Source organism: Gopherus flavomarginatus, chromosome 12 (assembly GCF_025201925.1).
Source record: "Gopherus flavomarginatus isolate rGopFla2 chromosome 12, rGopFla2.mat.asm, whole genome shotgun sequence".
Classification (NCBI taxonomy): Eukaryota; Metazoa; Chordata; order Testudines; family Testudinidae; genus Gopherus; species Gopherus flavomarginatus.
In genome coordinates this window covers 52,033,387-52,058,430 of record NC_066628.1, presented here as the reverse complement: position 1 = coordinate 52,058,430, position 25,044 = coordinate 52,033,387, and the positions used below count along the sequence as shown (strand labels likewise).

The 25,044-nt window shown below is 58.4% G+C and overlaps 2 protein-coding genes across 2 annotated transcripts; both read right to left on the bottom strand.

The window, feature by feature from the left end:
* Positions 1-7,170: 7,170 nt before the first annotated feature.
* SLC25A10 (solute carrier family 25 member 10) lies at positions 7,171-15,864 on the bottom strand. The gene is made up of 11 exons (XM_050920044.1): positions 15,734-15,864; positions 13,241-13,360; positions 12,650-12,764; positions 12,518-12,566; positions 12,006-12,047; positions 11,558-11,601; positions 10,608-10,678; positions 10,356-10,448; positions 9,753-9,830; positions 9,450-9,506; positions 7,171-8,820 (listed from the first exon to the last, which is right to left on the bottom strand). The coding sequence occupies exons 1-11, from the start codon at positions 15,821-15,823 to the stop codon at positions 8,719-8,721; spliced, it is 861 nt and encodes a 286-aa protein (XP_050776001.1). The 5' UTR covers positions 15,824-15,864; the 3' UTR covers positions 7,171-8,718.
* Positions 15,865-18,676: 2,812 nt separating this feature from the next.
* On the bottom strand, positions 18,677-24,751 carry MRPL12 (mitochondrial ribosomal protein L12). The gene is made up of 5 exons (XM_050920069.1): positions 24,590-24,751; positions 24,086-24,272; positions 23,429-23,509; positions 22,857-22,994; positions 18,677-19,033 (listed from the first exon to the last, which is right to left on the bottom strand). The coding sequence occupies exons 1-5, from the start codon at positions 24,661-24,663 to the stop codon at positions 18,917-18,919; spliced, it is 597 nt and encodes a 198-aa protein (XP_050776026.1). The 5' UTR covers positions 24,664-24,751; the 3' UTR covers positions 18,677-18,916.
* Between the last annotated feature and the right edge of the window lie 293 nt (positions 24,752-25,044).

Below are 25,044 nucleotides of genomic sequence, written 5' to 3'. Positions count from 1 at the left end.
AACCCTGGGCTGCCCCATCCTCTTCACCTGCCCCTAAGCCTGGGACCAGGTGAGAGAAACAAATCACCCAGGGACAGAGAGCGCGACGCGCCCAGGAGCCCAGACCGGGACTAGTGCGGGAAACACACGGAGCAAAACACCCCTGGGAACCCCCCCCCCCGTGCGCCCCTGGGGAGAGCGCAGCGACACTCGCCCCCGCTGCGCCCGTGGGGAGAGCGCAGCGCAGGGTCTCCCGCCTGCTCTGCCCCCAACCCGTCCCCTCCCCTCCGGCTCCCCAGGTCCTGTCCCCTCGTGCCCAGCCCCCTCTCCCCGGAGCAGATCCAGCCCGCCGGACCGGGGCAGTACCTCGTGGGGCGCGGCTCCAGGGTGCATCTTCCAGGAGAGGCTCCGGGTGCCCGGGCTGGAGCCCAGCTGCGATCAGCCTCGCTGGCTCTGCAGCTCCGCGGAAAACTTTTGCAGGAGCTGCGGCTCAGGGGGAGGGACCCGCGGGCGGGGGAGGGACCCGCGGGCCAGGGAGCCGCTCTTCCTCTCGCAGCTTCTGCTCCCCTCCCAGGCAGGAGCGGCCCCCAGGGGCAGCGGGAGATCCCGGGAGGAGCAGCAAAGCGCCCCAGGCCAGGCAGAGCACCGAGGGGGGCATGTCTGCACCTCCCCACACGTTCAGGGCAGGGGCGTAACGCTAACCCCAGCCCCACCCAAAGGCCCAAGGAGGCGTCCTGGGACCCTGGAGAAGAGGGCTGTGGGGTTTTAACTCTACCCTGGCCTCGCCCTTTGTCCCCTTCACTCCCAGCCCCAGGTGTGGAGGAGCCCCTGTGCGAGCCCTAGAGCTGGGGGGTGGGGGCCATCTTTGGGGAATGGGAGAATTCGGTGCTCCCCTGGTTAATAGCCAGGGCCCCTGTCCTACTGTCAGCCAAGCCATAGCACCCGAGGGGCGGAATCCGCCGTGGCATGACTGCCAGTAACGTGTCATTAACACACAGGCAAACAGAGGCCAGTGCAGGATGTGCCAGAGGCCTGGGGCAGCACAGATAGTGACCAGTGACTAGGGCCCTGCCAAATTCATGGGCCATGTTGGCCAATTCCACGGTCACAGGATTTTTAAAATCGTAACTGTCACGATTTTGGCTGTTTACATCGGAGATTTCACAGTATGGTAGTTGTAGGGGTCCTGACCCAAAAAGGAGATGTGTGTGTGTGGGGGGTTTGCAAGATTATTGTGGGGGGGTTGTGGTACTGCTACCCTTGCTTCGCTGCTGCTGGCGGCAGTGTGGCTTCAGAGCTGGGATCCTGGCCAGCAGCCGCCACTCTCCAGCTGCCCAGCTCTGAAAGCAGCATAGAAGTAAGGGTGGCAATACAATGACCCCTCTAAAATAACCTTGTGACCCCTCCCCGCAACTCCCTTTTGGGTCAGGACCCCCAATGTAAGAAACACTGGTCTCCCCTGTGAAATCAGTATAGCATAGGGTAAAAGCACACAAAAGACCAGATTTCACCGATTTCACATGGGAGACCAGATTTCATGGCCCATGATGTGTTTTTCATGGCCGTGAATTTGGTAGGGCCACACCAATGACACCTGCAAAGGGAAGTCCCTCCAGGATATGCTAGTGTGAGAAAGCGAGACGTGGCTGTGCCTTGCCTGTAATGAGTGCCAGGTGACTTGCCCCTCTCGGGGACTGAGGTGCTGAGCCATGAAGGCTCACGTGGAGGAAATCCAGGCAGCACTAGCTCCAGGGTCAGTAGGGGACAAGGCGGGACAGCCTGGTGCAGCGAATCTGAAAACTTTCCTGTGAAATCTGCAGGAGACAGATCCAGAGCAGCCTGGTCTGGGCAGCCAGCGTGAGAGAAAACGCTGCCAATAACTGGCTAGTGCTCGCCCCCAGCTCACTGGCCCCCACTCCACACAGAACTGGCGGGGGCTGCAGCTGGCCTCCTGCCGAGCATGCAACAGTTCCTGGAGGGAGGCGGCAGAACTGTCAGACACGAACCTGCAGACAGCCACCAGCAACAGCCACTTGGAGACTCAGGACAAGTGTCTCCACTGTGATCTCTCCAGTCTGCCAGCGCCCAGCCTGGTCTGGCCTCCGACCCTGTCTGTCTCCAGCCTCCTGTTCTTAGCCAAGTACTCGGGAGCCTGGCTTCCTCTCCTGCCCCTCCCACAGCTCTGCAGCATCTTGGCCTTCTCTCTGGGACAGAACATACACCACTGAGCAGCTATGCCGCACTGGGTGGCTATGTCCTAACCCCGCCTTGTCATAAACAGATAGCTAAGGGTTAATGTCTCTTTCACCTGAAGCACCTGACCAGAGGACCAATCAGAAAACCGGATTTTTTCAACTCTGGGTGGAGGGAAGTTTGTGTCTGAGTCTTTGTTTGTCTGTCTGCCTGCTTTCTCTGAGCTTTGGAGAAGTAGTTTCTACTTTCTAGTCTTCTGTTTCTAAGTGTAAGAACAAAGAGATCAGATAGTAAGTTATATGGTTTCTTTTCTTTGGTATTTGCATGAATATAAGTGCTGGAGTGCTTTGATTTGTATTCTTTTTAAATAAGGCTGTTTATTCAATATTCTTTTAAGCAATCGACCCTGTATTTTATCACCTTAATACAGAGAGACCATTTGTATGTATTTTTCTTTCTTTTTATATAAAGCTTTCTTTTAAGACCTGTTGGAGTTTTTCTTTACTTCAGGGAAATTGGGTCTGTACTCACCAGGGAATTGGTGGGAGGAAGAAATCAGGGGAAATCTGTGTGTTGGATTTGCCAGCCTGATTTTGCATTCCCTCTGGGGGAATAGGAAAGTGCTTTTGGTTTCCAGGACTGGGAACGGAGAGGGGGAGTCACTCTGTTTGGATTCACAGAGCTTGTGTCTGTGTATCTCTCCAGGAGCACCTGGAGGGGGGAAGGGAAAAAGGATTATTTCCCTTGGTTGTGAGACTCAAGGGATTTGGGTCTTGGGGTCCCCAGGGAAGGTTTTTCAGGGGGACCAGAGTGCCCCAAAACACTCTAATTTTTTGGGTGGTGGCAGCAGGTACCAGGTCCAAGCTGGTAACTAAGCTTGGAGGTTTTCATGCTAACCCCCATATTTTGGACGCTAAGGTCCAAATCTGGGACTAAGGTTATGATACGCCTGTTCTCGGGCCATCTTCCTTGGCAGACAAACCATCCTCCCGGGCAAGAGACGCCTCCTGCGGAGGGGAGGGGGGCTGAGGATGGAGAGGGACTGGGGGATCCAAAGAGCCTCTGAAGAAAGCAGGGGATCTAAAAGTGGGGCTGTGATAGGGGAACGAGTTGGGGGAACCTGCTTGTACAAGCAAGAGGCCTGGCCTTCAAGCCCAGCCCCGGCCAGCCCATCCAGACAGCGAACGCCTGGGCCGAAAGGTCAAGCCTAAGCCAAGCAGGAGCCAAGGCTGGGGTGGGAGGAGGCAGAAGGGAACGAAGAGAAGGTCTGTGGAGGCAAAGGGCTGGGATTAGTTCCAGTACCTGGGATCTCCACTGGTGTCCAGTGGCCCTGATAGACCATTCACTGAACACCAACTGTGCCAAGGCTGCGCGGCCCCACAGAGACTCACTGCAGAGCCTGCACCAGTGGCAGCGTTGGGCTAGGAACCCCAGCTCTCCGCCTGAAGGTAGTTACCTTGTCCAGACAGCTATGTCTGCACGGGGGTTAGCCTGGCCTGGCTCCGTCACTGAGGGCTGGCTCGTTTCACACCCTTGAGCGATGTAGCTGTGTTGACCAAACTTTTAAGTGTAGCCCAAGTCTAAATAAACCCTCAGGCCCATCCCCATTCCAGGGGGGTCTCCAGAATAAGCCTAGCTAATGAAAGCAAATGGTCCAGGCCCTGGTGACAGCTCCATGAGCTCTGTGCCAGGAGCTGCCAGGCTGGGAACGCAGGAGCCCAGGCTCCTGAGGGGGACAGGATGTCACTTTTTGGCAGAGTTTGCTTTTAAAAAGAAAATAACAATTCCCTTGCCGCAACCTCTCCTGGTGCCTGGCCCCCTGCTAATGGCTGGTGCACTCGGAATCTGTCACCCTTTAAACTGCTTATTGCCCCTGATTCTGTCACTACGAAGCACTGCTCACACTGGCAGCAGGAATACAACCCTGAATCCCTCAGCTCAGGCAGCCAGCGAGGAAATGTGGGGCCCAGGCCTGTGCCCCTGGCCAAGCAGCAGATGCTAATTCCTCTTTACAAAGCATCTCTGGCTGAGCAGCTGGAAGCTGCTGCCCTTTCCCTGCCGCGCAGGATAGAACATGTGTTTGTTGTGGTGTCAGCTCAGCTGATAAATTCCTAGATAAGGGGCCTGCTGGCAGCAGGCAGAGTGGGGAGAGGGACTGGGTGTGCGTCTGGGACGGCATTGGGAATGACTCTTTCCTCCAGGGTGATTGCAAAGCACAGAGCTGTTCTGGTCATTGGCTTGCAGCTGAATGTTTTGCCCAAGCCCCGGCCTCAGGTCAGGCTTCCTGAGCCATCATGGAACAATTAGGTCTGGGAGCGACACAGCTGGGGCCAGATGCAGCTCTCAGCAACCCCTGTGTCAATGCAGAGTCCTGCACTGGAGTCCACACACGCTGCTGGCGTGGCTGAGAGCAGGGTCCTGCCAGTCATTGCCACACGCAGCTGCAAAAGAGTGAGGGCATCCTCCCTCCTGCACCCCAACGTGCAGGCGAAGCACGGCTGCGGAGAGCCGCATGCAGCACTAGTGTCCTGCTGGGGGAGGGCAGAGGCCTAAGCCTTGGCTTGGAGGGATGTCACCTCCCCAGTGGCCATAGGGACAGCTCAGCCCCCTGAGGAGACAGAGGAAGGGCACAAGACTTGGGGGCACAAACACCCACCCCAGGCGCAGGGGGCATGCCTCTCCTCTCCCCTGCCCAGTGCTGGGGGGGGGGTGCACTGGCTGTGAGGATAAGAGATGCGTTTGTACAGCAGGGTACAAGGTATTGTCCCATCATAGCATGACCTGGACTGTCTCACTCACTGCCCAGACTGCCCCCTCCGGGCGCTGCACCATGATCCAGGCTCCAGAGAACCAGCCACCCAGGATGCCCCTGGCCGGAGAGTAGCTGCTCTAGGAGTCGGGGAGAGCGTGCTGGGGCCTTCTGGGAAAGGTATAGGGGGACCCAGCCGGCCCTTGGGAATACACGTGTGTACACACAGCATGGCTGCCGATACACAGCACGTACGATTCTGGCCATGAATTATATCCCAGACGAGCCCTGCTGCACACTCCCCTTGTCTGCGGAGAGGGAGATCGGATCCCTGCTTGGCTGGTGTTGAGACACGGCAGGGCTGGCATTGGTGTGTTGTGCTGCCCAGGGGTGCACGAGCCCTCCGGACACATAGGGCCCTGCACTGGCCAACGTCCTTGTGCCGGCTTTGGCCTGGGTTACTGTCCATGCTGGCTGCTGGCTCTGACTTCGCTTTCCTGCCTCCAGCATCTCGTACATCTCAGCTGGAGCTGGACTAGTCGGGAGCTCCCGCCACAGCCTGAGCATCTGCTCTGCTCCCAACAGCACCCCCTGCTGGGAGTCTGGACCTGCATTTGCTGTTCTGTGCACTGCAACCCCCTCTAACCCATCTTCTACGTGCTCAAGTGCATCACTTCTGTGTGTGCAATGCACAGCCCAGCCTCCATGCAGCAAGGAGCTGCACTGATCCTCTGGTTCCAGTCTCTGCCAGCTGGTAGCAGGCCCATGTTTATCCTGTGCTGGGCGGGCAGAGAGCGTGTTCAGGTAAACACTGCCTGCAGCAGCCCACAACCATCACCACAGCCCTGCTGAGTGGTGCTGCAGTGGGCACTGCCTGGGCTGGGACGGCATGGATCACAGAAGGGCCAGCCCACGGTTGGGGCTGGCACATAACTGACAGCTCCACTCAGGTCCACCTCCTGTCCCCCCCAAGTGGCTGGGCACAAACATGTTTACTTTGTGCTTGACATTCATGGCTCCACTGCAGGTTCAGCAGAATCCCAGGGACTTTGAAAGTCCACCCCCTCAGCATGGAACCAGTGCCCAATGGCCTGGCCTCCTGCCTGCCCAATGCAGGGCCCCTGTGCTGCAAACAGCCTCACAGCAGTGCCTTGCTCCCACTTTGCCTATGGCATCACAGCCAGCGTCTCAGCAGAAGCCCTGGCCTTCCTCTTGCTGACCCCCCGAGCCGGCATGTCTGGCTCAGAAGTGGCAGAACCAGGAGTCCTGCTGCTTGCACATTAACCAGGCCCTTGGAAAGCCAGACGGCACAGACAGACACAGCCTAGGACTCTGCCGGTCTGGGGGTGAAGCTCATGGAAGTGAGAGCCTCTGGCTCAGGCTTCTGCCACGGAGCCTGCAGAAGGGAGCAAAGGCCAGTCCCAGTGCACAGCCTGCTCCTCAGGGCAGCAGTGGGCACCCCACATGCCCCAACCTCCCCTACACCCTGAACATGCAGCAATTGTGAGGGGTCGCTGCTGCGGCTCCCTCATCCCCCTCACTTGGGCCATGCCTGAGTCCTCTCCTGGGGAGCAGGGACAGGAATAAAGCGCGAGGCCAGATGGCATCATTAGGCTTTGTTAAAGTGACAAGTTTTCCTTGCCTCTCCATCCCAGGTTGGCTGCGTTCCAGCTGCTGGAGCCCAATTAGTGTCATATCCAGGCCCTGGCGCCCGTGGGACATAAGATGTGCAAAGCCAGCAGGTGCCCATGGCACAGCCTCTGCCCAGCAGTTTCTCTCACAGCTCTGGTGGGGGCCCCTTGGGGCAGCAATGTGAGAGCACCCCACTGCTAGCAGCTTCACCTGCCCCCCACAGCACCCCCAGCTGAGCTGGGACGAGCAGGGGCACCTGCAAGAACCCTGAGTGCAAACCAGGGGGTGGAATCGTGAGCTAGCAGGGTATGGGCTGGACATGCAGAGGCCTCCTGTCCCTGGGGGCTTGGGGGAGAGGCACAGCACTATGTTCTAGACATTGCCGCTGGGCGGGAACTGGGGGGAAAGGGAAGTGCCCAGCTGAGACCTTCCAGTGTGGTTCTCCCCTCCCTGCGTACCCTGTGGGTGGACAGGGCCCCAGGTGCTGGGGATGAGGTGGCTCTGGGGCCTGTTTGACAGCTAAGATTTTTGCCTCTGTGCAAGGTTCTGGGGAGTTGGGGGCATCAGCTCTGTCCCTCCGCATCCTCCATGAAAGAAGCAACAGTCACAGACCTGCAGCGGTTCCACTGGTTTATTATCACAGTTACAAATGCTCCAGTTCTTTGATCCCAGGGGCACCAGGCACGGGAATGACACCTGGCACATGGCTCATTGCCAGGCCCGACCACTTGCGGGCAGCAGCAGCAGCATTTCAGAAGTGGTGGCTCGTGGGGGCAGCAGCAGCAGCAAAGAGCAGGCGTGAGATACAAATGCTCCCTACACAAGCAGGATCCGTCGCTGGCTTGGAGCAGCCCCCACAACTCACTCTGATCCTTAGACAGACACTACAGCAGATCCTCAACCAGCAGGGCCAGCACAGAGCAGCCCAGCAAAGCTGCCAGCAGGAGGCCCGGTCTGCCAGAGAAGGCAGCTCCGCTGGAATGTGCTGGATGTCGGGGTCCCACTTTGCTGCACCACCACGGGGTTAGCGCTGGGTGCAGATAACAGCTCAGATCTCTCCTGAACTGCTCCAACCCCCATGTGCCATGCAGAGCTCACACCCATCGGTCTGTCGGTCCGGACCACCGGGTGCAGGCCAGACAGCATGTGCTGTTTGGACTGGTTCCCACAGCTACTTTTCATCTACATGAGACACTTTCCAAAGTGACTCCTGCCAAGTCCCCATCATGGCCCGAGGCATCGTGTGCCCCGGGTGGGTTTGAGGCAGAGCCGCAGACACAGCGGGTCAGGCACTGCCTGGCCCAGGACAGGAGCTGGGCTGCACATATGGGAGAAGGACTTTCCTCTCCCCTCCCCTAGCCGGCGCTCCACCCTCTGCCTGGGGCAGCTGAGCAGGGGAGGGTCCTTTCTCCATCATTGGTACAAAGCACAGATCCCTGAAGAGCCCAACAACCTTTGGGTGTCTGGGAGATTTTGGCTGAACAAACTGATCTTTAAAGCATGAGGCGGCAGGAGAAGGACTGAGGGAGCCAGACTACTGGGGAGAGTATTACCGGGGGCAGCGCTAGACCCATCCCAGAAGAGGGGGCACCCGTGGACAGCAAGCCAATGGCCTGCAGGAAGGAGGGGAGGGGGATGCCTCAGCCCAACAGGGGCAGAGATCACACAGGGATGGAGGCAGGGACCAAACAGAACTGGTTCAGCACCCCAGCACCCTGAGCCTGGGTCTCCTTTCTCCACCCATGGGATCCTCTGGGGAAGCCCGCGATCCCCTCCCCAGCCGCCACCGGTAACACTGCCCTGAGGGCCGGGGGAGCCGGTCCCACTTGAGCCCCCGTCGCTGAAGAACCTGCCAGGTTCTGCTGTAAACAAGGGCGCCCTGGGACTCGGGGCCTGTCACAGAGCAGGGGATGGACCGGCTCCCAAGAGCCTTGGCCTCCCAGGGCATGCCCCGCCCGGGGGCCTGTAAGGTGCAGGAAGGAGAGGACCCATCTCTATTGCTATGGCAACCGTGAGCCCAGTCCAGGGGTGGGGTCCTTTGGCCCAGCTGGGTTAGTGGGAGGCAGGGAGGATGGGGAGGGGCCTTCTGGGACCTCAGTGGTGTCTCGCTGGGTCTCATCCCCGGGGAGGAGCCGGGTCTGGAAGGCACAGGGCCCTTCCCCCCCTCAGGCCAGCACTTTGATTCCAAAGTACTTGCGCAGCTGCTCCAAGAAGACGAAGGTGAGGACGGTGTGAGGCACCAGGCGGATGGCAGCAGGAACGAAGCCCTGGAACGGGACGGGCAGGAAAGGAGAAAGGGGAGGGTCAGTCTCAGTCCTGCTCGGGCCTCCCCACCAGGATGCTCCGGCACTGAGCAATTCGGCCCTCTGGGGGGCATGGGTCGGGCAGCTGGGGGTGGAAGAGAAGGACAGGAGGAGGCTGCGGGGAGCAGAAGTGGCCAGGCAGGGGAGCGGCAGCTGGGTCCCAGCGGCCAAGAGGAGGGGCAGCAGGAGGGGGTGGGAGAGGTGCGCAGACAGCCAGGGTGTGTGGAGTTTGCACGGTGGATTAATCTGTCCCCAGGCAAGTAAGCGCCACTATCAGCACTGGCCAGGCCCAGCGGGAGCCAGTGCCGGGGCCCCAGCCCCTATGGGCCTTTTCATGGGCTCCACCCCCACAGCCCCAGACCCACCCAACTGGCAGGCAGGTCCTGGGGCTGCCCCTCCAGGCAGCCCTGCCCCAGGAGCCAGTGAGCCAGCCCAGGGAGAGCCTGAGCAGGCCCCCGCATCGCCCATCCCCTGTGCACCTTTCACACCACACACTGCCCTCCAGCCCTCACATGAGCACCCTCCTGCTCCCACACTCCTTCCACCCCCTACCGGCCCCCAATGCCCTCCAACCCCCAGCCGTGGTCCGGTACCTTGTAGAAGGCCAGAGGTCCGAGCCTGGCGGTCTCCACTGCGCAGTGGACAACACCCTGAAACGAAAGAGAGGGAAATAAGCCAGGAGACCTGCTCCGGGAACTGCCTCGGACTGATCTGGCTCACAGCTGCCCTGGAGACAGGAGGGTCTGGGCTGAGATCTGGGGCGTGAGGAGCCAGGGATCCAGCCATGGGGCAGTGGGGAGGTACATGGGCAGCTGGTGAGATTGTGGCAGGGAAGGGAAGTGGGGAGGGGCAGGACAGATTGCTATGAGCCCAGGAAGGGTCACAGGGTTACTTACCCGGTACTCTCCCTGCGAATTCATCAGGCGGGTCTTGAGTACGTCCATGGGCTGGCAGAGGAATGTGGCACATCCACCCTGGGGGGAAGGGATAAAGGTGGGTCACAGACAGGGAGTCCCTGAGACCAGTGGTGCCACTGGCCCTTTCCCTTCCAGTCCCTGGGCAGAGGGCAGGTGAACGGATACAGAGCTGCCTATGTAACCCATCCACGCAAGCAGAGTAGGAGTCTCTTGGTCTCTAGTGGCTGCTCCACATGCGGCTGAGAGTCTACTACTGCTGCCAGCTAGTGGAGCGGCTCCTTTAGCTCCAGGAATACTAGGTCATGCACATAGTGTGGGAGGTCCCAGGTTCAGACCCCAGTTCCGGGTCCTAATCTGCAGAGGGGAACAGGGCAAGAACCTACATGCTGTGAACAGAAGAGACCTGCAGGCCTGGGGGAGTCTCCTCATCCCACTGTCTCATTTATCTGGGGCAAGAGCTCTGCAGTAGCAGCCTGAGGCATGGGAAGCCAGCCGCCCCGTGGGGTGCACGCCTAGCGCCTGGCTGCAATTCCCATGACTAGCACCATCGGGCAGCCCTCCCCCAGCCCTGCTCCTACTCACAGCAATGAAGCTGGCCAGGAAGTGAGTGAAGATGTTGTCAGAGAGAAACCCGGTCGTGAGAACCAGCTGCTTGGCCTGGTCATAGCAGGAGAGCTGCAGGAAGGGGGGTGCAGTTAGTGGCTCATCCTGCCCTGCCTTCGTGTCTCCCCACACCCCAGGGGACTGGCTCCCCCACCGCCCAAAGGTGGCCTGTGAGGCCTGGGGGCAGAGCCAGTCCCAGCCGCCCCCCAGTGCCCGGGGGAGGGTTCCTACCTGTCCAACAGTGACCAGGGCCCCTCGGCTCGACGCCATTGTAGCACCTGAGAACAGCTTCTTCAAGCCCTCTGGGGAGGGGGAGGGGAAACAGTGCACAGTGTGTGTGGGGGGGTGAATTCAGCCCCAGGCCAGCCGGGAGCCACCCTTCCCATTAGCCCTGTGCCAAGCCACCCAGCAGGCCAGTCATCCACCCACAGCCTGGGCTTGTGCAGGGCGGCAGGCTCTGGCTGTGACTCCAGCCCCTGGACCCTCCACCACCCAGCGCGGGAACTCCCCAGGGACCCCTGCCTCTGACTCCAAGGGAAGAGAAGTCACTCACCCTAGCACTGACTCCTTTCAGCCTGTCCTGGCACTCTCCCTCTCCACAGCTTGTCTGTCTGCCTCTTCTTCCTTTCTTTGAAAAAACAACTCCCCTTTCAGGCTCTCCCTTCCCAGCTGGAGGGTGAGGGGAGTGTTTCATTCCCACCACTGGAGGGCTCGGGGCTGGTGCCTCTCACTGCAGCATCTGGCCTGGCCCTTGCTGTGTCATCCCATGGGACAAATCCAAACTGCTCAGAGGGCTCCTAAGGCTGCTGCACTTCAGAAGCAGCACATGGATGAACAATCCCAACCACCCCCTAATGCCCTTCCAACTCAGCCTGCCCCTTGGGCCCTGCTCATCTCCAGCACCCGCTCTGCCTGGCCATTTCGACCCCCGTCTCCAGCCACACTCACGACAGGGCTGCCAACCAGGCTGCCCCTGGTCCCTGCAGACTTCAATCAGCTGGATTCAGCCCCCCAACCCAGCTGCCACTTGGCCTCTGACCAAACCGAGCCATTTAGCTGCCCTGGTGTCCCCCGGAAGCAATTCCTGCCCTGAGGCTTCACAACACCAGCCAGGGGTGCCCCCGCTCAGGCCAGAGGAGATGCCAAGCCCCTGAGACCCCAGGCCTGTGGCAGAGTCCTACCCTCACGAAGCACTCGGTACATGCCATCCAGGGCGTGGGAGTAACTGGAGGAACAAGAGGGGAAAGAGGTAAAGCCCTGAGCCCTTCCAATCAGCCCTCACTGTCTCCAGCGCCCCACTCGATACATCCAGGGCTGCTGGAAATTCCTGCGTGAGGAGCAGAGCTGGGGTCACCCAATGCACTGCCCCCCACCCCGCCCCGCCCCCCAGCCAGCAACTGTGGCGCTTGGAGCAATGCTGCCCCCCTATGGCCATACCACCTCACTGCAGCTCCCATCCACAGAGACGGCACAGGGGGAGTGGATCCCCCCCCAGTGTCACCATGTGAGCAGCCCCTTAGCATCCCATTAGGGATCCTTGCCTCCTCCCATCACATGCTCGGGGGGAGGGACCCAAGCCAGCTGGTCTCAAGTCCTTGGGGTCCCCCCACTTACTGCACCGTCACTCACTTCCGCCTCAAATGCGCCGGCTGCTTCATGTCATTCTGCATCCTACAGAGACAGAGCAGTGGGGGAGGTGAGGGGAGACAGACCAGGACAGACAGAGCGACCTGCCCCTGTGATAAGTCCTTGGGGTGGGACTCTGGCCCCCTTGTTCTGAGCAGGCCTGAGCTCACCCAGCATGCGACTATGACCGGTGCTCCCTGGGGAGATGGGGTCACGCAGCGGGCGCAGCCCTGCACCCGTGGGGACAGGGACCTAGCAGGGCTTCTCCACTGCCAGCTCCTGTGACGTCAGAGGGGCCAACCCCAGGGATCTGGAACCTCTGGTCTGGGGCAGCCCCAGGCAAGGATGGGCAATTCCGGTCCCTTCAGGTGCAGGACGTAGGATATGCCACATTGGATCAGGCCACAGCCCATGGAGTCCGTGACAAGCTGAGATGGGATGGCCGACATCTCCCTCTGCCCTGCACTCCAGCCACATCCCCAACGAGCAGAGCGTCTGAGACGCATGGAACTGACCTGACATTCACCATGTCTGCCGGGGTCCCCACAAACCCACCAGTGAAACCTGCAACCAGAGAAGATTCAGGGTCATGGGACTCCCCAAACCTGGCCACAGCCCATGGCCTGGGCTCCCCTGCCCCTGCTCACCTCCCATAGCACCCAGCAGCACCTTCTGATAGAAGGGCAGAGGTCCCTGGGTGCCTTGGCTCACGCGGTCCCGCACGGTCTCATAGATGGCGAAGCGGGTCAGGGAGTATGTCATCTGAGGAGACAGAGAGTCAGAGCAGGGCCCAATTGCTGCACCCCAGGGGACTCCCTGTCCTCCCCAAACAGGTACCAAAGATGCTGCTCAGCACGTGGCATTGAACCCGTAAACAGAGCCACAGTTGGCATCGAGCCCCTGGCTCCGGGGCTGGGCTGCTGCTCCCCAGCTCAGCCAGAGGGAGCTGCTCCCTGGAAAGGAGCACTACCGAGGCCAGGACCTGGATCTGGGGGGAATGTGTGGGGCCTGCGTAATGGGGAGAGGCCCAGGGCCTGGGTAATGGGAGGGGAGCGACCCCCACGGCAGGAAGCTGAGGGACTGGGGGGGGGGGGGAAGCGGGGGTGACCCCCATGGCAGGAGGCACAGGACCTGGGTAACCAGTTGGGGTGTGCACTCTGCAGCAGGAGGTGCAGAGCCCAGTATGGGGGGCGCCCCCTCATGGCGGAAATGGGGCAGATGAGGCCCTGGGCACTCACCTGGCGGCAGAGCGAGGCACTCAGCCCGTTGTAGAGTGCCAGAAAGCCATCAGTGCGGATGACGCGCAGCGCCATGCCTGTCATGCCCATCTTCACCTCCTGCTGTGTCTGCAGATGCACCTGGGTCAGGGTGAGAGCATGCAGGGGGTCAGGCTCAACACCCCCAGCTCGGGGCACAGGGTAGGGCTGATCCCTCCATCCACTGCGGAGCCAAGACTGGGACAGCTGCTTGGGACCCTTTCCCTGCATGTCGGGGACAATGGTCCCGACCCTTCTTGGGGTTAATCCTTAGCATATGTGCTGGAGAGCCCCAGCAAGTGACCACAGCCCCGTGGGCTCCCCCACGTGACCGGAGCTTGGGAATCAGCCCCACACCCCGTCACCTGGAGCAGGGACCATGGCAGGCGCGGAGTGGGGTGGGGGGACCGAGATGGGACAAAACCAAGTTAGAGGGCACCTATACGTAGTGCATGCCCCTCCCAGCATGGGGTGCCCCCACGCCACGTCCCTGGGCCTGTTTCCTCTCAGCAGCTTATGTAAGAGAACCCGCCAGGCCATGGCCAGTGAGTGGGGAGGGCCATGCCCGGTGGGGGGGGGCTCAGCAGCACAGATCCACTGAGTCACCGTCTTCCAGGGCCGCAGCACCTGGCAGCAGGGACCTACCTAGCATTCCAGGGAGAAATACCTTCTCTCTCTCTCTCTCTCTCTCTCTCTGCTTGCTCAGCCTGGGGGAAAAGCAGAGCCAGGAAATGGACCCAGGAGTCCTGACCAGGCCCCAGCCCCAGCCTGGGGTCACTACATCTTACAGGTTAGTAACAGAGTGCCCCCTGCAAGATAGGGGCTCTGTGAGCCAGGGGATCCCCTACACCTCTGCTCCACCAACCGATCCGAGCCGGCCACGCATTCCATAGCGCCCCAGCCTATACAAGCGCCTACGGCCTGTGCTGCTGAGCACGGCCGTGCTGTGCCAGGCATGGGGCCAAAGTCCTCAGGAGATAAGACTAACGAGAGCATCAGGCTCCTGGCTGGGGACCAGGCTTCAGGGGCCTTGGAAGGCAGCGAGAGTGGCCCAGGAATATGGGGCTTGTGGTGGGGAAGATGGGATGGGGGCAAAGGAAACACCTCCCTCCTCCCAATGCAGGCCTGTGCCCTAGGGATTCCTGCGAGCCCAGGCAGGTGCTTACGGGGCAGCCAGTCCCTACGCAGAGCCAGCCTGCAGACCCAGCAGTGCTGAGCGAACAGCTCCGGGGAGGGCGGAGAGAGCAATGGAGCCTCCAAACAGCTAGCTGGGGTGGTCAGAGCCAACACTGCTGGGAGCTAGTGTGCCAGGGCAGTGGGAGGCCGGGGGGGCAGAGGCTTGGGGCACTGGGGGGGCCCGAGAGGGGTCTGGTGGGGTAGAGGCTTGGGGCACTGGGGGGGCCGGGAGGGGTTCTGGGGGGACAGAGGGTTGGGGCACTGGGGGGCTCGGGAGAAGACAGGAGAGTTGGGGTATGGGGGTGGTCCCAGAGGGGACCCGGGGGGCAGGAGTGTTGGGGCACTGGGGGGCCCGGGAGTGGGCAGGAGGGTTGGGGCACTGGGGGGTTCTAGGGGGGGTCCAGGGGGGCAGGAGGGTTGGGGTACTGAGGGGGGGTCCGGAGGGGCACGAGGGTTGGGGCACTGGGGGGGACCTGAGAGGGGGTTGGGGGAGGCGGAGGGTTGGGGCACGAGTGGGTCCCGAAGGGTTGGGGCACGGGGGAGGGTCCGGGGAGTGGAGGGTTGGAGCAGTGGGGGGGTCCCGGAGGGGGCCCGGGGGGCAGGAGGGTTGGGGCAGTGGGGGGCCCGAGAGGTGGGTCAGGGGGGCGGAGGGTTGGGGCACGAGTGGGTCCCGGAGGGTTGGAGCACAGGGGGGATCCGGGGGGTGGAGGGTTGGAGCAGTAGGGGGGTCCCGGAGGGGTCCCGGGGGACAGGAGGGCTGGGGCACTGGGGGGTTCTAGGGGGCCCGGGGGGGCACGAGGGTTGGGGCACGGGGGGGCCCGAGGGGCGGGTCGGGGCACCGCGGAGATCCGGGGGGTGGAGGATTAGAGCAGTGGGGGGGCCCGAGGGGGATCCGGGGGGGCGGAGGGTTGGGGCACTGGGGGGGCCCGAGGGGGATCCGGGGGGAGCGGAGGGTTGGGGCACTGGGGGGGCCGAGGGGCGGGTCGGGGCACGGGGGGGGTCCGGGAGTGGAGGGTTGGGGCAGTCGGGGGCCTGAGGGGCGGGTCGGGGGGGGGGCGAAGGGTTGGGGCAAGGCGGGGGGTGGAGGGTTAGAGCAGTGGGGGGGCCCGAGGGGGATCGGGGGGGGCACGAGGGTTGGAGCAGTGGGGGGGCCCGAGGGGGATCGGGGGGGCACGAGGGTTGGAGCAGTGGGGGGGCCCGAGGGGGATCGGGGGGGCGGAGGGTTGGAGCAGTGGGGGGGTTCTAGGGGGTCCGGGGGGGCACGAGGGTTGCGGCACTGGGGGGGGCCCGGGGCCGCACCTTGAGCAGGTCCAGCGGGTGGGTGCAGCAGGCGGCGCCGCATGAGGCCAGGCCCCCGAAATACCAGCGGGACACGCGCTTCTCCGCCATCGGGCCGGTTCGCGCGGCGGGATCCGCTTCCCCAGGCAGTGCGGCCCGGCACAGCCCAGCGGAGCCCCGCCCGCCCCGGCCTTAAACGGGCAAAGCCAGAGCAGGGAGACTTAAAAGGGCGACGGCAGAGGGGCCCAGAACAGGCCCCAGCACGCCGCCGGAGGCCAGGCCCGGGGACCCAGCTTGCTCGAGGGTAGCCTGCCCCAGACCCCCTTGGCAGGCCAGGGCAGATGCAGGGCAATGGCGCAGTGCAAGCTGGTCACCTCCTTTGCACCCCAGGGCAAGGCAGGGTACCCACACCAAGGGTGACCCTATAAAATTGGGACATCTGGACACACAATATTTGGGACTTTTTGTTCTATAGGCACCTATTACCCCCCCGCCCCTGATTTTTCACATTTGCTGTCTGGTCACCCTACCAGCACCGCAGGCACTTTCATAGGGCTTGTCTACATCACAAAGTTGCAGCGCTGGTGAGGGGGTTACAGCGCTGCAACTTAGGAGGTGTACACATCTGCAGGGCATCACCAGCGCTGCAACTCCCTGTTTGCAGCGCTGGCCGTACTCCCGTTTTGTCTCGGGTGTAGAGGATCCAGCGCTGGTGATCCAGCGCTGGTAATCAAGTGTAGACACTTACCAGCGCTTTTCTTGACCTCCGTGGAATAAGCAGGTATCCCAGCATACCTGAGGAAGCCTCTCTGGTAATCAAGCGGGTCTCCTTCCCCGCGGTTTGCAGGGGGGTTCGGGGAATGCGAGAGCAAACCGCGGGGAAGCAGGTCTCCTTCCCCGGTTTGCTCTTGCGTTCCCCGAACCCCCGTGCAAGCAGGTTTCCTTCCCCGGTTTGCTCTCGCGTTCCCCGAACCCCCGTGCAAGCAGGTCTCCTTCCCCAGTTTGCTCTCGTGTTCCCCGAACCCCCGTGCAAGCAGGTCTCCTTCCCCGGTTTGCTCTCGCGTTCCCCGAACCCCCCTTGAAGCCACCCAACAGCGCTGCAGTGTGGCCACATCTAACACCACTTGCAGCGCTGGTTGCTGTAAGTGTGGCCACTCTGCAGCGCTGGCCCTATACAGCTGTACTAATACAGCTGTAACAACCAGCGCTGCAAAATTGTAGATGTAGACATACCCATAGATAAAGCTGAGTGTGGATGAGCTGGTAGAGTGTGTGCACATGGCCTGAGCAGGGTGCTCCTGGGCCTGGTTTGGGGCTTTGTGGTTAATCCAGCCGAGACCCCAAGAGGACCGGTGCAGGATTCAGGGATACAGATGCTGGACTAAGAGCCCAAGCTTGCTCCAGCTGGTAACCTTTCAAAGCAGACATGGCCTGAGCCCCAGTACCTGGGCTTTTAGGGCAGAGTAAGCCAGGAGACTAATCACCTCCCAACACACTCGACAGGCAGCAGCAAGGAGAAAGCATATGCCAGGCCAGGGTGTGGGCTGAGGCAGGGTCAGAGGCTCTAATCCAGAGCATTCTCAAATGGCGGTCATGACCCCTCAAGAGGATGCAAAGTGGTTACAGGGGGGTCATGACCTGTCAGCTCTGTGGGGCTGACAGCCCAAAGGCCCCCTTAAATTACCCCACCCTGTTTTCAATTAATAATGGGGAAGGTCACACTCAGAGACTTGCTCTGTGAAAGGAGTCACTAGCACAGAAAGTTTGAAAACCACTGCTCATTCCCTCTGCAACACGTGCAGCCTTCTGTGGGCTGGCCAACTGTTGGAGAGTAAACTCAGCTCCAAACTCCACTCCCCAGCACCTTGGCTAGCTTGTAGCACCCCTTTCAGATCTTGGCCTACCCATAACCTGAACACAGAGCTGCCCTTTGGCCAGGCTGCCCCTCTGCCTGGCCAAGTGGCAGCTCAGCAAACAGGGGCAGTGATGGGCTGGGCTTGCAGCCCTCCCCCCGGATTATTAACAGCTCAGAAAGGTAAGGCAAAGGGAGGGGCTGTGAATGAAGGTGGCCAGCAGTGGCCAGGATTAGCCAATGACACTGGAGACAGAGGGTCATAGAAACAAGATGCTGGCCTGGGTTCAGGGGCTTTCCCACAGGCTCTGGTTCACTAGCGCTTATGTCAGCAAAACTTGTGCTGCTCAGGCTTGTGAAAAAAACATCCCCCCAAGCATAAATTTTGCTGGCATAAGCATGGGTGTGCACACTGCTATGGCAGCAGGAGACGGTCTCCCACCACCCACTGAGCTGGTTTTATTATGTTGACATCCGAGCTCTCTCCCGTCGGCATAACGTAGCTACACAAGCGCTCTTACAAGCTTACAGAGGCACAGCTCTGCTGCTGTAAGTACAGACATGGCCTTAGTTTGGCTGGCAAGTCTTCCCTCCAAGTGCACATCAGGCACCTGTGATAGACAGGTGCCCACCCTGCACAACAGCAGTCAGCTGGGCAAAACAGAGTCCAAGCCTCCATGCTGTTCAGACTCCCATTAGGGAGGAGAATCCACCCCAACCCGAACCTCACTCTGCAAGGAAAATACCCCTTCCCTCACCTCCTCATCCATTCACCTGTAAATAATTAGCCACAGCCTAGTTTGAGATTGATCTTTCACTGCAACTCAGAGAAACTTGTGCATTAGCATAGGACACCCCCACCCCCGAAAACACACACACAGAAGGCACCTAGGAAGATATCATTGGAAAGAGGGGGACAAGAAAAAGAGTAGATACATGGGGTGAAAATATCAGTGATCACAGCCTAGCAACAGGCCTATTTGGTGGCACAAAGCCACATGGGCTGGCGCATGGGTGCACTCTACCCTCAGGCAGCTCTGCTAGCTCGCAGGCACAGTCTGGTGAGTGGTTTCGGGAAGGACTGGTCTTTTACACATCACTGGTTCACAGACTTTCCCTCCCACACATCTTTTTAATAGATTCAGAGTTCGTTACGGTGCTGGTACAAATGTCAGCCCCCTCACTGAACACACCCCACTGGTGCAGGGTCATCGTAACAGAGCAAAGCCCACTGCAGAAAAGCAGGGCAGATCTCAGTCCCCTGGAAATGCACAGGAACGCTGCGACAGTCAGTGGACAGGTGCCCCGCACGGGCAGGCGGTACACTAGTCCCTCAGCCATGAGTGGGCCATCTACTCCAGAACCACAGTCCCTCCTGCTGCCTCCAGTGCTGCTTTAATCTTCTCTGCTTCCTCTTTGGATACATTGGCCTTGATTTCCTGTGGAAGTGACTCTACCAGTTTCTTTGCCTGCCAGAGAGAGAGAGAGAGAGAGAGAGTCAGAAACTAGCTGTTTTCACTAACTAGATTAATAGATTTTAAAGCCATAGGGGACCATTATCATCATCACCTATGTCTTATACAACCCAGGCCAGAGAACCACCCTGAATAATCTCTACATCAAGCCCATCACTTCTGTTTGAACCACAGTATCTCTTTCAGAAAGCCTTTCAGTCTTGGTTTAAGCATTTCAAGTAAGAGAGAATCCCCCATGTCCCTAGATAAGCTGTTTCAATGGTTAGTTATCCTCCCTGCTAAAAACATTCACCTTTTTAGTCTGAGTTTGCCTACATTCATTTTCCAGCCATTGGACGTTGTTCTGCCTTTTTCTGCTAGACAGGAGAGCTGTCTGCAACCAGACATCTCTACCGCTTATAGGTACTTGACTGCAATCGAGTCATTGCTACACCTTGTCTTGGTGAAACCAAATACACTAGGCCTCTTCTTGTCTTTCACTCTAAGGCAAGTTTTTCAGACCTCAGATCTGTAAAAGCAGCAAAGAATCCTGTGGCACCTTATAGACTAACAGACAGATATCATCTTCCTTTCCAAATGCAAACGTCTGTTAGTCTATAAAGGTGCCACAGGATTCTTTGCTGCTTTTACAGATCCAGACTAACATGGCTACCCCTCTGATACTAGAGCTCAGAACATACGTGTATCTCTCTTCCAAACCCTTTCCAATTTGCCAACAATCTTTTTGAAGTGTGGACACCCCGAAATGGACACAGTATCCCAGTAATGGGATCATTAAAGCTGTTTACAGAGGGAATGTCACCTCCTTGCTCCTGATTGATATTTTCCACTTTATACATCCAAGAGCTCATCCTTTACAGCAGTGGTCCTCAACCTTTTCGTCTGGTGGGTGCCAGACGAAGGACCATGGCAGCGGTGGAGCATCCGCCAAAATGCCGCTGAATTTCCGCAGCGACGCCTCTCAATGACGCCGCTTGTCGCTTAGATGCCCCAGCTCTACAGCAATGAATTAGGAGCTCACGTCCAACTGATTTTCTACCACGATTCTTAAGTTCTTTTCAAAGTTACCATTTTCCATGATATGGTCCCCCATTTTATAATCATAATGTGCACTTTAATCCTAGATGTATGACCCTGGATTAGGCTGTGTAAAAATGCATGTGATGGCTATAAAGCTGAATTTTAATAATGGATTAATATTGTATGTTGAGCTGGTTATTGGGGTAGTATTTTCCTGTATGAATATATTGGGTTAGAGAGACAAGGCAGGTAAGGAGCTATTTTTTATTGGACCAACTTCTGTTGGTGGAAAGTACAAGTTTTAGCTACGCAGAGCTAGCTCTTCTTTAGGTCTGGGGAAGGAAGCAGAGTGGCTTGGTTTAAGTACTTCTACAGGCAGGAAAGAGGACATGGCCCAGGACGGTCACTTAAGAATTGTTAAAGGACAATGCCAAAACAATTGGTTCAAATGAATCTTGCTTGATCTTCTGCTGAGCCTACAGAACAGGTGTGGCCAGAAGGGCCAAAGTCCATCAACAAGACAAAGAACTCCCACAGGGTACTAAGAGCAGCACCCCCTTAGGGGAAGCTGGATACAGGAACTAGTGGGAGGGGGAAGAGAAAAGGAGAAAGGTCAGAAGAAGCTAGACTGACACTCAGACCTTACAGTGGCACAGCTGCGCTGCTGGAAGGTCTCCCATGTAGCTGCTCTGTGCCAGTGGGAGAAGCTTAACTGTGCCGGCAGAGTTAAACCACCCCCGGCCAGTGGCAGTAGCTGTGCTGGGGAGAGCATCGCCTGCCAACATAGCGCTATCCACACTGGCACTTTTGTTGATGAAAAGTAGGTCAGTCAGGGACAGCTGACTCCCCCACAACACCCTGACTGACAGATGTGCTAGCGTAGACACAGCCAGATACATCACCACTATGGGATGGCAGGACTTTAGGTAAGATGCACACACGTGTAGGCTAGCTGCTGTTTTAAAATCACTTTTTTCTAATGTTTTGTTCCTACTGCTTCTTTCCCAATCGGAACAGAAATATTTGTTATATATTTCTACCTTTTCTATGTCCTGATAGTTTTTACCATCCTTGCCTCATATTGGGCCTAGACCACAGCTACTAAAGATGGCCTGTAGAACAGAAACCATCCCTGCTCCTAAGGGTGTGAGAAACTCAGAATGAGACAGTCTCCTCTGAGAGGACAGAGTGCTGTGCCCTGCCACAGCCACGTGTATGGAAGGAAGCAGGCCAGGACTAGAATTTCAGCTTACAGAGGCTGGTGAATGAGAGGGATACATCCCTGAGTAACTCTGAATTAACAAAACTCCTTTGAGAGAGAAGCCATTGCTGGACTGAATCCAGCTGCAATGAGAAGGTCTAGCTAGTCCAGAGAGCCCTGCAGGGGATCTTAGGATAAATTGTGGCATTGCCTGCTGGGGACAGTGCACCTGGGTACAATGTGTAGGGGTGCCAATTTACTGCATCCACAGGCATTGGTGACTGAAAACACCTTGAAAACAACAAGGCTATTCATAGTGCTGTTGCACCAGAAGGCTAGTATCAAGTAGAGGAGGAAGTGAACTTCTATTTTATTCTGTTTGTCAATGTGGATGGACGTATGCCATTCCCTGTAAATCACGGAGAAAGGTCAGATGAGTTGCTATTGAAGGGTTCTGCCAAGATCTGCAGACAGTTCACAGAACGTGAGAGAGGAGAAGTTCACTTTTCTGCTGTGGCTCTCTGCAAGTCTCCCTGAGATGCTGAAGAAAGACAATCTAATCGCACATCAGTAAATGCAGTCTTTAAAATGTAAATCTTTCATTTGCTTGTTAAATGCTGCTGGTTTGCCCAGTTTAAAACAGGTCTGCGAAACTATTTCCACCTCCAGTATACACAAGCAACATCAGAAGAGTTTAAGATAAATAAGCTCCAACTCCAATATGAACTGTTCTGACAACTCTGTCTTTGGACTCTTAGGCCCTGACTTTCCACATGTTCAGTAAAAAATGCCTTACACGGCTTGTTTAACCTGTGCCTGTAAGTTAAGCTGTTGACTGGGATTTCCTGTACTTAATAGGATAAATAAACTCTTCTGCTGTTAAAGGGGCGTGGGGGGGTGTCTGCCTCCCATGGCCCCTCCTCACTTGCAAATTCCATGGGGCTCGACTCTCTCACATGGTCAGGGGTAGGTTTTTGCTGCCCCCTTCTGGTGAGAATGTGCATTATTGCTTCTAGAAACTAACCACCCAGAAGTCCTGGGAAGAAGGGACACGTGTTTTGAAGGAAGCAATGGAGACAAGGTGGTGCAGACACTTCAGCTACATCTACACTACAGCCTGGATCCACGCTCTGAGATTGATCCACTGGCGGTGAATTTAGGAGGTCTAGTGAAGACTCATCAAATCAACAGCAGATCACTCTCCAGTCGACCCCTGTACTCTACCCTCACCAAGAAGAGTAAGATAAGTCGACGGGAGTTTCTCCCATTGACCTCCCATGATAACTCAACCTAAGGTACATAGCTGGGGTTGCGTAGCATAGGTCGACTTACCATAGCAGTGTAGACAGCCTTTCTGTTGGGAGGCCTAATGCTCAATCCCCATGCACTTGGGACACCGCTGTGCACTGGAAAGAGAGCCCAAAGACACCAAGGAATCCAAGCTGCTATTCTGAAGTACAGCCAATGTCTCCGTTTTAAAAAGCACTTTTGAAAATAGGTGGGGCAGAGGTTCAGAGCTTTCAGCACAGCCCCAGGGAGATGCTGCTCAAGCAGTGACCGAGATCATACAGACAGAGGTAAGTGCCATCTCCTCACCTGGACAAGGTTCAGCCCCTGCATGCAGTTCTTCACTTCCTTGATCAGTTTTACTTTTTCCACAGCCTTCACCTCAGTCAGCTTGACAGTGAAATGAATTTTCTCCTGCTTCTTGGGGGCCTCTTCTTCTTCTGCTACCTGGAACCAGAAGCCTAGTGAGGCCAAGTACAAAAGCATTCAGGACCCTTCCGCCCTGCCACACACAGGACTTGACAAACAGCCCCTTCTGGCCAACTGGGGAACTCACCTCACTGCAAACCTGCAGAGGAGCACAGCACTTGCACAGAAGATGCTCCGAGATTGACAGGCAGCTATATAAACCTCTACCAACACTCCAGTTCTTTGTTTAGAATCACCACAGGCATAAAGATCCCTAGAAGAACCTGGAGTAGGTCTGTTTTAGCTCAGAACCAACCTTCAGAATCACAGGTGGGGCATTTTTGGACTCACTAGAACTAAGTTTGCCAAAGTACAAGGTTAAACCAATGCTCATCTTCCTAGACAGCGCTTCCCTTCCACTGGCATTTGTCCAGGGGCACAGAGGAGGACCTAGCAAAGCAACTGGGAGTTACCTGAGGGGCTGACTGCATTGCAGGTGGTGGCATCATTCCACCCATTGGCATCAGCCCCATGTCCTGGATCTTCAGTGTCTTCTGCAGAAGATAACAAGGTGTAATCAACAGCACTTCCAGCCTACCCTGTGTTCCCAGCAAGAAGAGGGACAACCATAGAACACCCCAGCCATAGACAAAGGACAGAGGAACAGCTCCATTCCGTGCCCTGACAATCAATCACTCCTGTATCGTGCCTTCCCTCCATGCCTTGGGAGCACACATGCCCCAACTTAGTACAACCCAGGCCACCTACTCTACCCAATTATACAAAGTGGGGCACTTTCCAGAGGTTACATATTGGGGGTGAGGAATCACATCCCCTCCCTCCCAATTTCTGCCAGGGTTTGCTAGCTGGGCCTCCTTCCTGTGCAGCAGCTCCTGGAGCTGGCTAGCAGCAGCCACAGGGAGAGGGAGCAACAAAGAAGCTCCATAGAGAAGCTGGTGAGGGGAAGAGGGGAGACTTGTGGGGGGCAGGGGAGAGAGATGTGACTCAAGCTGTTGGGGAGGGGCAAACTTTCAATTTTTGCCCTCCCACCCCCAGCAGGTACCAGTCGTGAGCCCCCTCATACGGCGGGGCAGAGCACAGGCTAGAGTCTGGTCAGGCACCCTGCCCACCTTCAGCAACTCATTGAGGTCCGAGATCTCCAGTAGTGTCAGGCTAGCAATGTCCTGCACCAGCTGCTGGATCTTGGGGGAATATTCCTTAGGGGCGTTATCCAAGGGGGCGCTGGCCAGGGCGTCTGTCCTTCGGTGGCAGCTGGTCCGCAGCATCCTCACAGCACAGACTCCCGGCAGCTGCTGCCTGTGCAATGGAGAGAGAGGCGCGGTCAGGCTCCGCCGCTCAGCGGGGAGCACACAGCCCGGACAGGGCAGCTCTAGCCAGGCCCGGGGGTGCCCCGTGCACAGCCCCGCCGCTGCAGATACCGCTCTGGGGAGCCCCGCGCAGACCAACCCCCCGCCCCGGGCTCGCAGCCCGCGCCCCGCGAGCTTGGCGGCGGGACCCGCAGGCCCCGAGCGTGGGCCGGGGCTACACGGCCAGCAGGGGGCGCCCGCCGCGGCCCGGGATTGCCCCAGGGCCGCCCGCCCGGGGCTCTCGTGGGGGCGGGCCGGCCCCGGTACCGGAGCAGGAGGAGGGCGGCGGCCCGGAGCCCCTTCAGGCAGGGCCCCCCTACGGGGCGGGCGGCGAGCAGCATGGCGGCGCCGGCACCGAGCACGCTGGGTCCCGGCAGCAGGAAGGAGACGCCCGGCCTCGGAGGCGGGCTGCAGGCAAAGGACGCGGAGGCGGCGCTCTGCCTCCCGGTCTCTATGGTCTCCGGGGCGCTCTAGCCCTGCCCGGGTCATGTCACTAGCAAAGAGTGACAGTCTAGCCTCCACGTCTCTATGGCTCAGGCAGGTCACCCTCCAGCGGGCGCTAAATCCTCCGAGCAACGACCACACACTACCCAGCATGCACCGCTTCCGCAACAAGAGCAACTTTATCGGCAGTGGCCGCCAGGGCGGGGCCTGTGCGAGGGGCGTGGCCAGGACGCCTGGGTTCCATGGCCGGCTCTGACCCTGGGCTCTGTGGGGAGCGA

Excerpts from the sequence above, each read along its gene's own strand:
- SLC25A10 (XM_050920044.1), bottom strand. The coding sequence starts at position 15,823 with ATGGCGGAGAAGCGCGTGTCCCGCTGGTATTTCGGGGGCCTGGCCTCA. Across the intron at positions 12,567-12,649 it reads GCTGCTGGGTGCTATGGGAG|GTTTCACTGGTGGGTTTGTG; the intron begins GTGAGCAGGGGC and ends CTCTGGTTGCAG. Across the intron at positions 10,679-11,557 it reads GTACCGAGTGCTTCGTGAGG|AGGGCTTGAAGAAGCTGTTC; the intron begins GTAGGACTCTGC and ends CCCCCTCCCCAG.
- MRPL12 (XM_050920069.1), bottom strand. The coding sequence starts at position 24,663 with ATGCTGCTCGCCGCCCGCCCCGTAGGGGGGCCCTGCCTGAAGGGGCTC. Across the intron at positions 23,510-24,085 it reads ACCTCAATGAGTTGCTGAAG|AAGACACTGAAGATCCAGGA; the intron begins GTGGGCAGGGTG and ends TATCTTCTGCAG. Across the intron at positions 22,995-23,428 it reads CAATGCAGTCAGCCCCTCAG|GTAGCAGAAGAAGAAGAGGC; the intron begins GTAACTCCCAGT and ends TTCTGGTTCCAG.